Source organism: Xiphophorus couchianus, chromosome 23, assembly GCF_001444195.1.
Source record: "Xiphophorus couchianus chromosome 23, X_couchianus-1.0, whole genome shotgun sequence".
Taxonomy (NCBI): Eukaryota; Metazoa; Chordata; class Actinopteri; order Cyprinodontiformes; family Poeciliidae; genus Xiphophorus; species Xiphophorus couchianus.
This window is the reverse complement of record NC_040250.1, coordinates 19,515,168-19,526,881: the sequence shown is the minus strand read 5'-3', so window position 1 is coordinate 19,526,881 and position 11,714 is coordinate 19,515,168. Positions and strand designations below refer to the sequence as shown.

General features: G+C 39.2%; 2 protein-coding genes across 2 annotated transcripts; both read left to right on the top strand.

The window, feature by feature from the left end:
* Positions 1 to 593: 593 nt before the first annotated feature.
* LOC114139329 (rho-related GTP-binding protein RhoG-like) lies at positions 594 to 4,161 on the top strand. The gene is made up of 2 exons (XM_028009213.1): positions 594 to 679; positions 1,304 to 4,161. Exon 2 carries the CDS (start codon positions 1,333 to 1,335, stop codon positions 1,906 to 1,908), a length of 576 nt encoding a protein of 191 aa, XP_027865014.1. The 5' UTR covers positions 594 to 679; positions 1,304 to 1,332; the 3' UTR covers positions 1,909 to 4,161.
* A 4,274-nt stretch (positions 4,162 to 8,435) lies between these two features.
* LOC114138662 (rho-related GTP-binding protein RhoG-like) lies at positions 8,436 to 10,824 on the top strand. The gene is made up of 2 exons (XM_028008044.1): positions 8,436 to 8,595; positions 8,907 to 10,824. Exon 2 carries the CDS (start codon positions 8,930 to 8,932, stop codon positions 9,503 to 9,505), a length of 576 nt encoding a protein of 191 aa, XP_027863845.1. The 5' UTR covers positions 8,436 to 8,595; positions 8,907 to 8,929; the 3' UTR covers positions 9,506 to 10,824.
* The last annotated feature ends 890 nt before the right edge of the window (positions 10,825 to 11,714 follow it).

The window sequence follows — 11,714 nt, the reverse complement described above, 5'->3', positions numbered from 1 at the left end:
TAGAATTACTCTATTCACTAGTTAGGTGACTTCTGTACACTGGTTGCAGTAACTTTAAAGGGTATCAAGTTAAAGGTGCTAAATCCAAATTCATGGCTCACTTTCAGATTTTAATTTGTAAAATGAACGTTAAAAACACGTATAATGCTCCTTTTGCAATTAAGTAATCCTTTGTGCTAGTAGCTATATTATGTAAAATCTTAATGAAATAGACTAAAGTTTGTCATTGTAATTTGACCTAATTTAACTCACAAAATACAAACAAGCATAAAAAGAATAGTTTTAACATTTGCACAGTCTGTAAATAAAGTTGTTTTATACCTTTTTACTCATTGATAAATTATATTTTCTTACATAAATAAGCATATACCAAAACAATATTCTATGTGAACATGTGTAGGAAACTGAAGTTTCAGATTTATGTGTTTCATATTTTAAGCATTTCGATGGATTTCACAACCCCTAAAGCTTGAATAAAACGAGTTTGAAAATCGATCAAAATAAAAAAAATTAAAAAAAAGTCTAACGTCGCCATCTGGAGGAAGCAAACAGCTATCACGAAAGTGAAACTACATTTACCAGCCTACGCTACCTACGTCGAGTTTACGTAATGGGCAACTCCCCGGATGCGGCTGTGATTGACTATACCAGGCAAGAAAAGATCGAAAGCTAAGTGGCGGTAAGTCACAAACTTATCCATATTTCACTTTTCACAGCAAATGATTACGTTTGAGGCACAGATTAGAATAAAATATATTTTTGGGTAACTGTTAGACAAGTAAGCGCGCAGAAATCAGCCTTTTATAAAGTGTTTTGAAATTAATGCTCAGCTTGTTTGCTAATTAGCTCGTCCGTTAGCAACAAACGAGCTAGTTCCTTAGCTTGATTTTAGTCACAGGGGGAACGCCTAGTGTTATAAATGAATATGGTAAAATATTAAGAAGTAGGAAAAGGTGCGTGTAGCTGCCGATTCCTTTTTTTACCGACTGATTAAGTACAGTTTTCTCGACTGGATTAGATATTAAACATCTAGAAATAAGGCACTTCTGTTTGGTTAACGGTAATTAAAGCTACGCCAAAAAGCTAACGGTAGCTGCAGTTAGCTCAGCTGCTAAGCTCAGTGTAAAACTACTTATTTTCTGGCATGTATTGTCACAAGCTTCCAAACTGCTAAATGTGTCGTTTTTATTCTCTTTTGACACCGTAATATCATCATGTTTTGACGAAGAGATGTATCAACATTGTAACTTTTTAGTGTTGTAATCTGTAAATGTTTAGGTGTTTACTTTCTTTCTTTTGCTAGGTGCTACAGCCCCAGTGGTCTTTGGCAGGATGCAGACCATTAAGTGTGTGGTAGTGGGTGATGGGGCAGTGGGTAAAACGTGCCTACTTATCTCTTATACCACCAATGCCTTCCCAGAAGAATACATTCCCACAGTGTTTGACAATTACAGCGCTCAGATGAGTGTGGATGGCCGCAATGTCAGCCTCAACCTGTGGGACACGGCGGGCCAGGAGGAGTACGATCGTCTGCGTACTCTCTCCTATCCACAGACCAACGTTTTTATAATCTGCTTCTCCATCGGCAGCCCTTCCTCCCACGCAAACGTCAGGCACAAGTGGCATCCTGAAGTGTCCCACCACTGCCCAAACGTTCCCATCTTGCTGGTGGGCACCAAGAAAGACCTAAGAGGCGACGACGAAACTGTGAAGAAGTTAAAGGAGCAGGGTCTGGCCCCTACCACCAACCAGCAGGGCAACGCTTTGGCCAAGCAGATCGGAGCGGTCAAGTACATGGAGTGCTCTGCGCTGAAGCAAGATAATGTCAAGGAGGTGTTTGCAGAAGCTGTGAGAGCAGTTTTGTACCCAGTCACGAAGAAGAATCACAAAAAGTGCGTTCTGTTGTAATGAATGGTTCCCAGATTTGGACTTTGGGATGATGGAGATCCACGGATGCAAAAGAGACTCTGTAGAACAAAGGATGCCATCTAGTTGCTCCCAATCCACCTCTGTCAATTTTCCTTACTCATCTCCTGGAGGACCTCACCGAGTTGCCTGCATCCCCAAAGTGACTGTTTCAAAATGAAGGCAACAGACCTTATAATTGTAACTTTTTATCTACACCTTTTAATTTTACACCTTCTAGATTCATAGATTCTGTGCTTTAAAAAAAAATGATTATCATGGTTACCATGAGCGGAAACTTCCTAATCAACTAACCATTCCCTGTTTGACTGGAGGAAGCAGATCTGCGTTTGTTCAGGTGGAGAACTAGTGACTACCTCATATTCTCACCTAAGCTGCATCTCATTGAGTCTCAAGCACAGTTGCCATCAAGATCTTTGAGTTGCCCATTGATGTATAATGAACTGCCAAGTTTGAGGTCAACAACCTGATCTTGAATCTTGAAGTGTTTAATTTGAGTTGGCTTGAATCCAGACAAGGTGTTATGACTCCTGGACAAATGCCGTCGCCTCTTAGCCAAATGCACATATTAATGGTTCAAATCTCAGCAGTTCCTCTTCAGCTCATTCTCGTACGTCAGAGTTGTCTAGCAAGTTGCACTTCCCGCCTCTTGCTGTGCTCTCTTGCTTTCCTGCGAGTCAGAGCTAATGGCTCTTTGCAGATAAGCTGGACCCATAAAGAGCTGCCCGCTTTCCTAATAGAGGAGCGAATGTCGTAATTTTACCAAATGATTACATTCTGGTGCAGGATTCCTCAAGTCAACATAGTCAGGAAGCCAGACTGCAGTTAGCTTTCCTCTGTCTTACATCTGAATTTCTCAGGCTTACTTTGAGTACCATTAGAAACATACTTAAGAGTTCCTCTTTCATGAGGTGAGGTTAAGGAGAGTGTATTAGTTGTGAATTTACTCTGTAAATGATTTTTTTCTTAATCCTGAAATGTTTTTAACTTACATTTGCGGTTAATGCCAAAGTTGAATATATTTTTTCTTGTAATAGCTCATGTTTATTTGATCAGTAAACTGTCTGTGCGCTATTTTTAATCACATATGATAAACTAGAGCACCATAATGCTTCCCTTTTCAACCACGATTGTCTAGGGTCAATGGAGAACGACCACTGTATAATCCACTCATTGTAACATGTAACTCCATAATAAGTCTCACTGGTTCACATCAGGTGATATTCATGTTATCCTGTATTTTATGGTTTAACGTTCATCATAAATTGTAGCTTTGTAACCCCACTGTACAATGTTGATTGGGTGCCTTATCTAAACCAAAGACTATTAAATCTTTGTCTAGCCCAAAGGCTCACATTTTACTGCTAAAAGTACTACCAGAAAAGTTTTGGCACAAACCCAAAAATCTCAGTTTTATTTTTGTAAGCATCTTTGTGCCTCAGTTCCCTCCAGTAATGACTGTCTCCTTGCAGCTTTTTTTTTTTTTTTTTTGTAAGACAGGTGCTAAACTGTCTTCATGCACAGCAAGACTTGTGTGCATTTGTGAAACGGGGTTCTCAACTCTTAACAGATTGTGGTTTACATCCTTGCCTCGCATGATGCAGTGAGGGCAAAGCGCAAGTGCAACTTGTGCTCATAGTTAACGAGAACTGCGTCTGTGTTTCTGCATCACATTAGAAGATTTTTATATATTTTTCTAAAGTATTTTTATAACTCTTTGTGCTTACAACTAGCAGCAATAATAGCAAGCCTTATGCTTATTTTTATTTACACTGCCATCTGGGGTATTCAATACTTTAACCTCGATTGTGGCTTGTGCAGAGACTAGAATAAATGAAGAGCAATAAAAGCATGAGGTTTTGTGTGACAATATGGATGCGTTTTTAGATCTACTAAAAGACGCATGAAATTTCTTCCCATAAAGGTCTGACAAGGGCTGTGTGTGTGTGCACAATATTTTAAACTGCTATCTGTGGAAAACCTTGTTTTTTTTCTTTAATCATGTCCCCAATTTACTCGTATAGTGCTGTTAAAGTGGAACATACACCTGTGGGCTGTCTGTATCTGTGTCCTGGAGCAATATGCTGCCGTGTGCGTGGTACTACGCTTTTACACTGGGAACTTGATTTGTAGAGATCTGTAATTGTTTTATAAATAACAAAAACATATTTGTATAAATGAACTAACAGTGAGATGATTTTAAATTATGCCCAATAAAATGGTGCCTAAAACCAGCAAGCTTTCTTTGTTTTTGAATCCTCCTTCCTCTCTCTGTTCCTTGCCTATTGTCAAGTACAGCTAACTTTCCTCTTACTGATAGCAGTGAGGAAATAATAGAGTAGGCTTCTCCTGCTGAGGCGCAGAGTAAGGCTTAGTCACAATGACGCACAGCTATCCATATTTTTAGCTCTTTAAACCACATTATGTTCCTATAGTACGCATATACAGTATGTTCATGTTATATTTATGGTTTCAGTTACCACGTCTGAACACAAGATGGAAACAGTCTCGGGCCAAAGTTAAGATAATACCGAGTACATTTTTTGTGTGATTTTATGTACATTTTAAAGCAAATTTCCATCTAATATCCACATTCACGCATATAGAAAAAAAACAATCAAAGGGGCTTAAAAAGTCAGCCTGCCGCAGTTTACATGGAAATGTTTCTTTGACCTTTTCGGGGGTGGTGGCTCTGACAGATGACAGATGTGTTGAACTCAGTCAAGGGCTCATTACAACATCACCGTCGCGATATTCAGAACGCATTTCCTCTTGCGGTCTGTCTCTGAAAGCTGCACAGCGAAAGCAGCGCCGACAGCATGTTTACAGCTTGTACATTTTGTGTCATTGTCTTGTTTTAGTGGGAAATGCATTGTTTAGAGAAGTCGGTAAAGTACGAATTGTGGAAACGTCCACTGCTTTGCTGAGCAGCATCATAGCTGCAGTTCCCATTGACACACCTGAAACAGTTCCACCTTTTACTCACACACATTAAAGTGTTTTATTAGGATTTTATGGTGTAGATTAACACAGGTAACACTTAATTACGACGATGAAAGAGGTGATGAGATGAGAGGTGGCGGCAGCGTCATGTTGTGGGGATGTTCTTCTTCGGCAGGGATAAGGTTGATGTGAAGATGAACTGAGCTTAAAACAGGGAAATCCTGAAAGCAAACATGTCACAGGCTGGGGCCAGAGCTGTGAAAGAATGATTCAGTTTGGGGCAGAGGTTCAACTCCCAGCAGGATAATAACTAAAAATACAATAGATCAAAGCATATTGGTGTATTAGAGAGGCTGGTCAAATTTCAAACCTAAATCCAACTGAGAACCTGTGGCAAGATGGAAAAAAAAAACAAAACAAAACATCTGTTCACAGACGCTCTCCATTAAGGAGTTCTGTTTTGTGTTGGTTTGTCGCATCAAAGTCCAATACAATATATTGAGGTTTGTGTTATTAAAATGGTAAAATGCAAAGAACTGACACTCAGTGCAATCGACAAAGGTAGACAGATTACAATAAGATTGGCTAAGGCGTCCACTTTTAGGCAGTGTTAAAGGTTTTCTGCTTGAAAGCTCCCGTGCAAATATTTGTTCAAAAAAAAAAAAACTTTCTCTGCTGATCTTCCTTTTGTGTGAAGTTGTCAAACAAGTTATGCTTCATACCTGTTGTGCATGAGTCCCAATGGGATCATGTTTTTAGTATTAAAAAGATCAGCAGTGCTCGTTAAGTGCCACCTGTCACGTCAGCAGGACTTAAAGACCAAACCTTGACATTCCACTACATAACCAAATGTTTATACTGCTAAATAAGAAAGCAATATAACATGGATGGAACATAACATAACATTCCCTTCCCCATGCAGGATGAGACTCATTCTAGTTCCCTTCCTTACTGTGCTAACCGCACCGCTGTCATATGAGCTACAGAAACTTGAAACCACAAAGAACAGAGCCGTAGCTAAGAGAGAGCTAGACCCAGAGTAGCTGTCTGAGTAAAAGTAGATTAACACATCACTGATAGTCAAACTGGAGACAGCTGCAGGAGAGTTATGTGCACTTACTATCTGTTGTTCTGCCAATTGAATGTGCTGAGTAATACCTGTCCTGCCACTTTAATTGACATGGTGAGTCCTTGTGTTTCTACTTTAGGTGAAGGAACTCTTCAATAAATGGATTTGTGCTTCAGGGCAATGCTTTACAATCCTTTCTTTGGATGCTGTGATGATGCTCACACGTCAAATAAGTGTGATTGTTTTTATCTGAAGATAAAGAACATGGTTTTGGTCACTCACATAAAATCCAGATTGTGAGAGAATATCCAACCAAATGATGGATCTGTGTGAGTGTCTGAATGAAATCGACTATGAGGTACTAACCAAAGAAAATCCACCAAAGAACAACAAAAAAAAAAAAGGTTTGCTCCTGTGATCCTCTTGCTTTTAAAGGAAAATAAAAAGCTAGACCTGAAGGAGCAAAAACCCATCAACTTGTGATAATGGAAAGGAATCACTCTTATTAAAAGTACTTTGAACTTACTTTCAAGTGTTAATCCTAAAAGCTCTGATTTCTGCAGATTCACACAATGACGCTCATCTCTCACATCTCACCCAGACCTTGGAGCCTTACTGTTATTGGCAACAGCTTGACATCAATCAGCCCCCATAACTGGGATCATATTAATCATAAAATGTCTCACATAAGCAAGAATTTCTGTGTGTGTGCATAACTCATTTTAATTACGTGATATTGGCTTTAATAACAGTGCTGGGCAGATTGTCATCTGCATGAGTCAACGGCTTACTTCTGGCCTTGGTTTTGTCTCACTTCCCTCTACCTTAAATTAGCTTTCAGATTCTCGTGTGACATGCAAGCCGAATGTTTTTAATGATGTAGCATCAGGAGGCAAGGTCATTTTTGTACAGCAACTCCTCAGTTTTACAATGAATCATTAAAATATGTTTGTGTTAAATCCAAGGCTTCACAGCAGAACCCTGGAGAAGATTGTGAATAAGCGTAGAATGCATCTGTGTGAATAATTATATATTAGAGTAAGCTTAGAGAATATTGCTCAACCAAGGTTTTTACCTTCACTTCACTCTAACTTTAAATCTTGTGGCCTTCGATGTACTCAAAGAAACAGAAACTCTTCTTCTCTTTCATTTTGATTTACAAATAAGATTTGCAAAGATTTTTAAAGTTGTAATATCTACTTGACAGGAAAATAATTAATATACGATATGGCTTTATCTCTATGGCAATCGCGCTCTGTTTCTTTGAGCTTATTTTGACACGTATAACATGTCTAACATCCTTTTTCATGTTTAGGTTTGTGTACAGCATTACTCTTTTAACCTAAAGCAGAGGAGAATTAGGGTTCTATCGAACTTAGTTCTGCTCTGTCCTCTTCTTCAGTCCTCCAAGTTTTTATCCCAATGAAACTTCACACGAACAATACTTTTCTGCACAGTTCAAAAGAAAATTAGCCTGCGGGGAAGACGTGTCTCTCTCACAGATTCTCCAGCACTAGGGGACAAAATGTGCTTTTTGTCAGCCAGAGAACAGAAACATAAAGTCCTTTGTTCCGCAGTTTTTGTTCCTAGAGAAGAGGGTCAAGCAGCACATCCAGGGCCTCCCTGCACAGCCAGAAGTCAGGCTGTGTCTCCTACTTGTTAAGAAAAAATCTTACAAGTAGTAGTCTCAGGTTCATACTGGGGAGCCTGTCTAAAAACAATGAAGAGAAAAAGTCTTGCCAAGTTGGACCCTGTTTTGCTTTCAGAGCTGCATTAGTTCTTTATGGCATATACTGGTGCCAGAGACGTGGTTTTGGTCCATGTTTAGATGACAACAGCACCATGCAGCTGCAGCAGATTTGTTGTCTGCATATCCATGAAGTGATTCGCTCATTCAACTACAAGGTGCTATATTGTCTTTGGATCTCATGACTGTGGCGGCCATTGGAGTACAGTGAGCTCATTGTCATGTTTAAGAAAATAGTTTTCTGTTATTTAAGCTTTGTGCATTATCCTGCTATAAGTAGCTATCAGAATATGTTTACAGTATAGTTTACATAGTCACAAAGGAATGGTTAGACAGGCTGTAGTGTTTTTGCAATCCTTAGTTAGGGGCCCAGAATGTGAAAAGAACATTTTCGATGCACCATTTCACCACCACTTGCCTGCATGGTTGATACAAGGCAGGATGAATTTTGTGTGTAAAAGTTTCACAGACAACAGCAGACTATTGGCAGCTTTAGAAATGTAAAAAAATATATATATTTCTGTTTTATAAGAACAACATAATTACATTGAAAAACATTTAAATACAATCATGTATAACAGTCATTTTAATGTGTATATATAAGTGTGTTGTCAAGAGAAATATTATTTTCCATAATGCTGAGTTAATTTAACAATTTGTAGAAAGTCTTTGAGATTTTTGTTCTGAGATTTAGGAGGACACTGACGCCCCTAGCGTTGATAGTGTAGTATTGCTATTTAGAAAAGTGATTTCAACACATCTTGGTTGCGTTGAGGGGGAACTTCTGGGATTAGGACACCGCTTGCAAGTAGCTTCTTGCATTACATTCTGCTCGTTGCCAATACATAATGGACAGCTGTCCTAATAAAGCTGGAATTATCAAGCGACAAGGGTTGAGAGTCAACAGCTGGTAAGTCAAAGAAATCCTTCTAAATTTTACTGCTAATAACAATGTTTGTATTTTAGACTTTTTGTAGAAGAATAGCATGTTGACAATAATGTCTAAGTGTTGTTGGATCAGATATGGAGCTTTTAGGCATAAGCTTTTAAATGTGTTATTGAGAAGGAAACAGTAGAAAGTGTGATTTGAAGTCAATTAACTTTAACTAAGATTGTATATTAAGTGTGCTAGTTTATTGATAATTTGTTAAGTAAATATGTAGAGCTATGATTGGTAAGTGCTGCTACTTATTGTTTATCATTTTGCCTTTTTGTTGTTAGGCACTGCAGTCCCAGTAAGGAGAATGCAGACCATAAAGTGTGTGATGGTGGGTGATGGGGAAGTGGGTAAAACCTTTCTCCTCGTCACTTACACGACCAGTGCTTTTAAAGAAAAACACCTTTCTGCACTGTTTGACAATTACACTGGTGACATAAGTGTTGATGGGCACACGGTGACCCTCACTCTGTGGGACACAGCAGGCCGTGAGGGATATGAGCAGCTGCGTGCCCTCGCCTATGCTCAGGCAGATGTTTTCGTAGTCTGCTTCTCTATTGGCAGCCCTTCCTCTTACGCTAACGTCAGGCTCAAGTGGAAACCCGAAGTGTCTCAGCAATGCCCCAAAGTGCCAATCCTACTGCTGGGCACCAAGTCAGACCTGAGAGGTGATGAAGAAACGGTGAAGAAGTTAAAGGAGCAGGGTTTGGCGCCCACCACCCATCAGCAGGGGGACATCCTGGCCAAGCAGATCGGGGCCGTTAAATACATGGAGTGTTCTGCTCTGCAGCAGGAAAACATTAGGGAGGTTTTTGAGGAAGCTGCGAGGGTGGTGTTGTTTCCAGCCCCTAAAAAGAATTGTGAAAAGTGTGTGCTGCTGTAATAAATAGTTCCCAGATTTGGACAATGGAGAGGAATAATGAAGATCAACAGATGAAAAGGGACGCAGAGGAACAAAGGAGGTTGTCTGACGTCTTTCTCACTTTGCTTTCTCCTGTGTTACGCCTTTCTTCCTTATTTATCTCTTGTGGTGCAGCTAAGGACAAAAGCAATGCAACAGAGCACATGTCATGTATTAATTTGTTCTTGGCTTTGTTTTTAAATTGTTTTACGTTTTAAGTCCTTAGAGTATGCGTCTTACACTAACGTACTACTTCATAAAGAAATTACAATATATTATATTTGAATTAGAAAGAAACAAAGATACCATGCTTTTCAACTTGTTCAGATTTTGTGAAATTACCCCAAGACCTCAGTCTTTTATTGAGGTTTTATGTGAACACAGGGTAAAGTGGACAGATAATGATGCAAGTTTTTTTTCTCCGTCTCTCTTTTCAGAATGAAAATTCTAAAAGGTTCAGCCTACACATATATGAACTTAGCAGGAAGTCTTTTGAAGCATATTTCTAAGAGATTTGCAAGAGAGACTAAAATTTCTGCACATTCTTCTCTGCAAAATATCTCAAGCTCAGTTGGATTGAATGGACAGCGATTTTCAATTCTTGCGCAGGATTTGTAATCAAATTGAAGTCTGGACTTTAACTGCGTCATTCCCACACTCAAACATGCTTTGCTCTAAACCACTCCACTGTAGCTCTGCCTGTGTGGCATCGTTTTATATTTTTACTCTCAATTCTTTTCCAGCCTCTGACAGGTTTTCTTCTGGGTTTTCTGTTTATTTAACATCATTCATTGTTCTGTCAACTCTGACCAGCTTCTCTGTTAAAGCTCAACGAGAGCGTCCCTTCAGTGTGATAATGACACCATTATCTTTGATGGTGGCATTCAATGTTAGTAATCCTATGTATGGACTGTAACGTTGGTAACTGGATTGTATTTAGCAGTATCAGAGTACAAGGGCTGGATGAAAAAAAAAAAAGAATAAATGTTTTTATTTGTATAAACATATATACATATTTTATATCCTTTTCATTTCACTTTATAGTAATGCACCGCTTTATAAGTGTATCCCAAAATGCTATTACTCTCTATTTAGGTTTCTTTTTGAAAGATGGGAAAATGTGAAAAGTTTAATGGATATGAATGCTTTTGCCAGGCCCTGCAGTTGCACAACCCCACTTTGCAAATACTGGAACAATGAAGTCATATGAAGGTGAAAGGTGATACTGAGTCACATTGTTGATGTAAGACAAAAAGAAATCCCCCAAGTAAAGTACTCTGAAGTCCTTTGGGAAATGTTTACGGTCTGGTGTTTTTGTGATTCTCAGTTACAGCATGTGAACACTAGATGGAAACATCCTGCTAGCACAGCCTCACACTGTCCTGCACGAGAACCATTTTTCAAAGCCCCTTACATTTTTTCTACCTCCATACATTTAATGGTCGAGTCAATGGTCTATACCCTCCTAAGAGCCATTATTCAGTTAGGCAGACACCCGCAAGTGGAATCCATTTGAGGCGCTTAAAAAGTCAGCATTCCCTTGCTTACTCAGAAATATTTCTTTGACCTTTATGGGTGGAGGCTTTGACAAACGACAGACGAGTTGCGCTCAGCCAAAGGCTCATTACAACATCACTGTAGCGAAATTCAGAATGCATTTCCTCCTGCAGTCTTTCTCTGAATGAGGACAACGCTGATAGTATGTTTACAGCTTGTAGAGTTTGTCTGCGTTAGTGGGAAATAAATTGTTTCAGTGAACTCTGCCAAGTATTACTTGCAAAAACCTCCACTCTGGCCTGACTGAATTAAATAGGATAAGAAAGGCTGATCCCTCTGCAGTGGGCTAAAGAAGGGAGGGTCAGTCATTCTTGGGTCCATTAATGTGACCAGTTTTTAGTGAACTGGCTTTAAAATAAACTGTTTGGTTTGCAGGCATTAGTTTCCCCCCAGAAAAGGTGTTACAAAGCAGCTAAAGGAGAAAAACAGCAGTGGAGAAGAAAAGCAGCAATGGGAGCCAGAACGTAGTGGTATTTGTGATTATATCCTGCTGATGATCCAATATGATTTTAAGACATAGTTACAGCTTCAAGAGCTTGCACTTGCACAGATAATAGTGAGGAGCCAAGAAATGAGCAAATCCTATTTCCTTTTCACTTTACCAAAATGCATTTAACAGTGATTCTGACTAAAA

What these genes read in the sequence shown, in the direction of transcription:
- LOC114139329 (XM_028009213.1), top strand. Translation starts at nt 1,333, where the DNA reads ATGCAGACCATTAAGTGTGTGGTAGTGGGTGATGGGGCAGTGGGTAAA.
- LOC114138662 (XM_028008044.1), top strand. Translation starts at nt 8,930, where the DNA reads ATGCAGACCATAAAGTGTGTGATGGTGGGTGATGGGGAAGTGGGTAAA.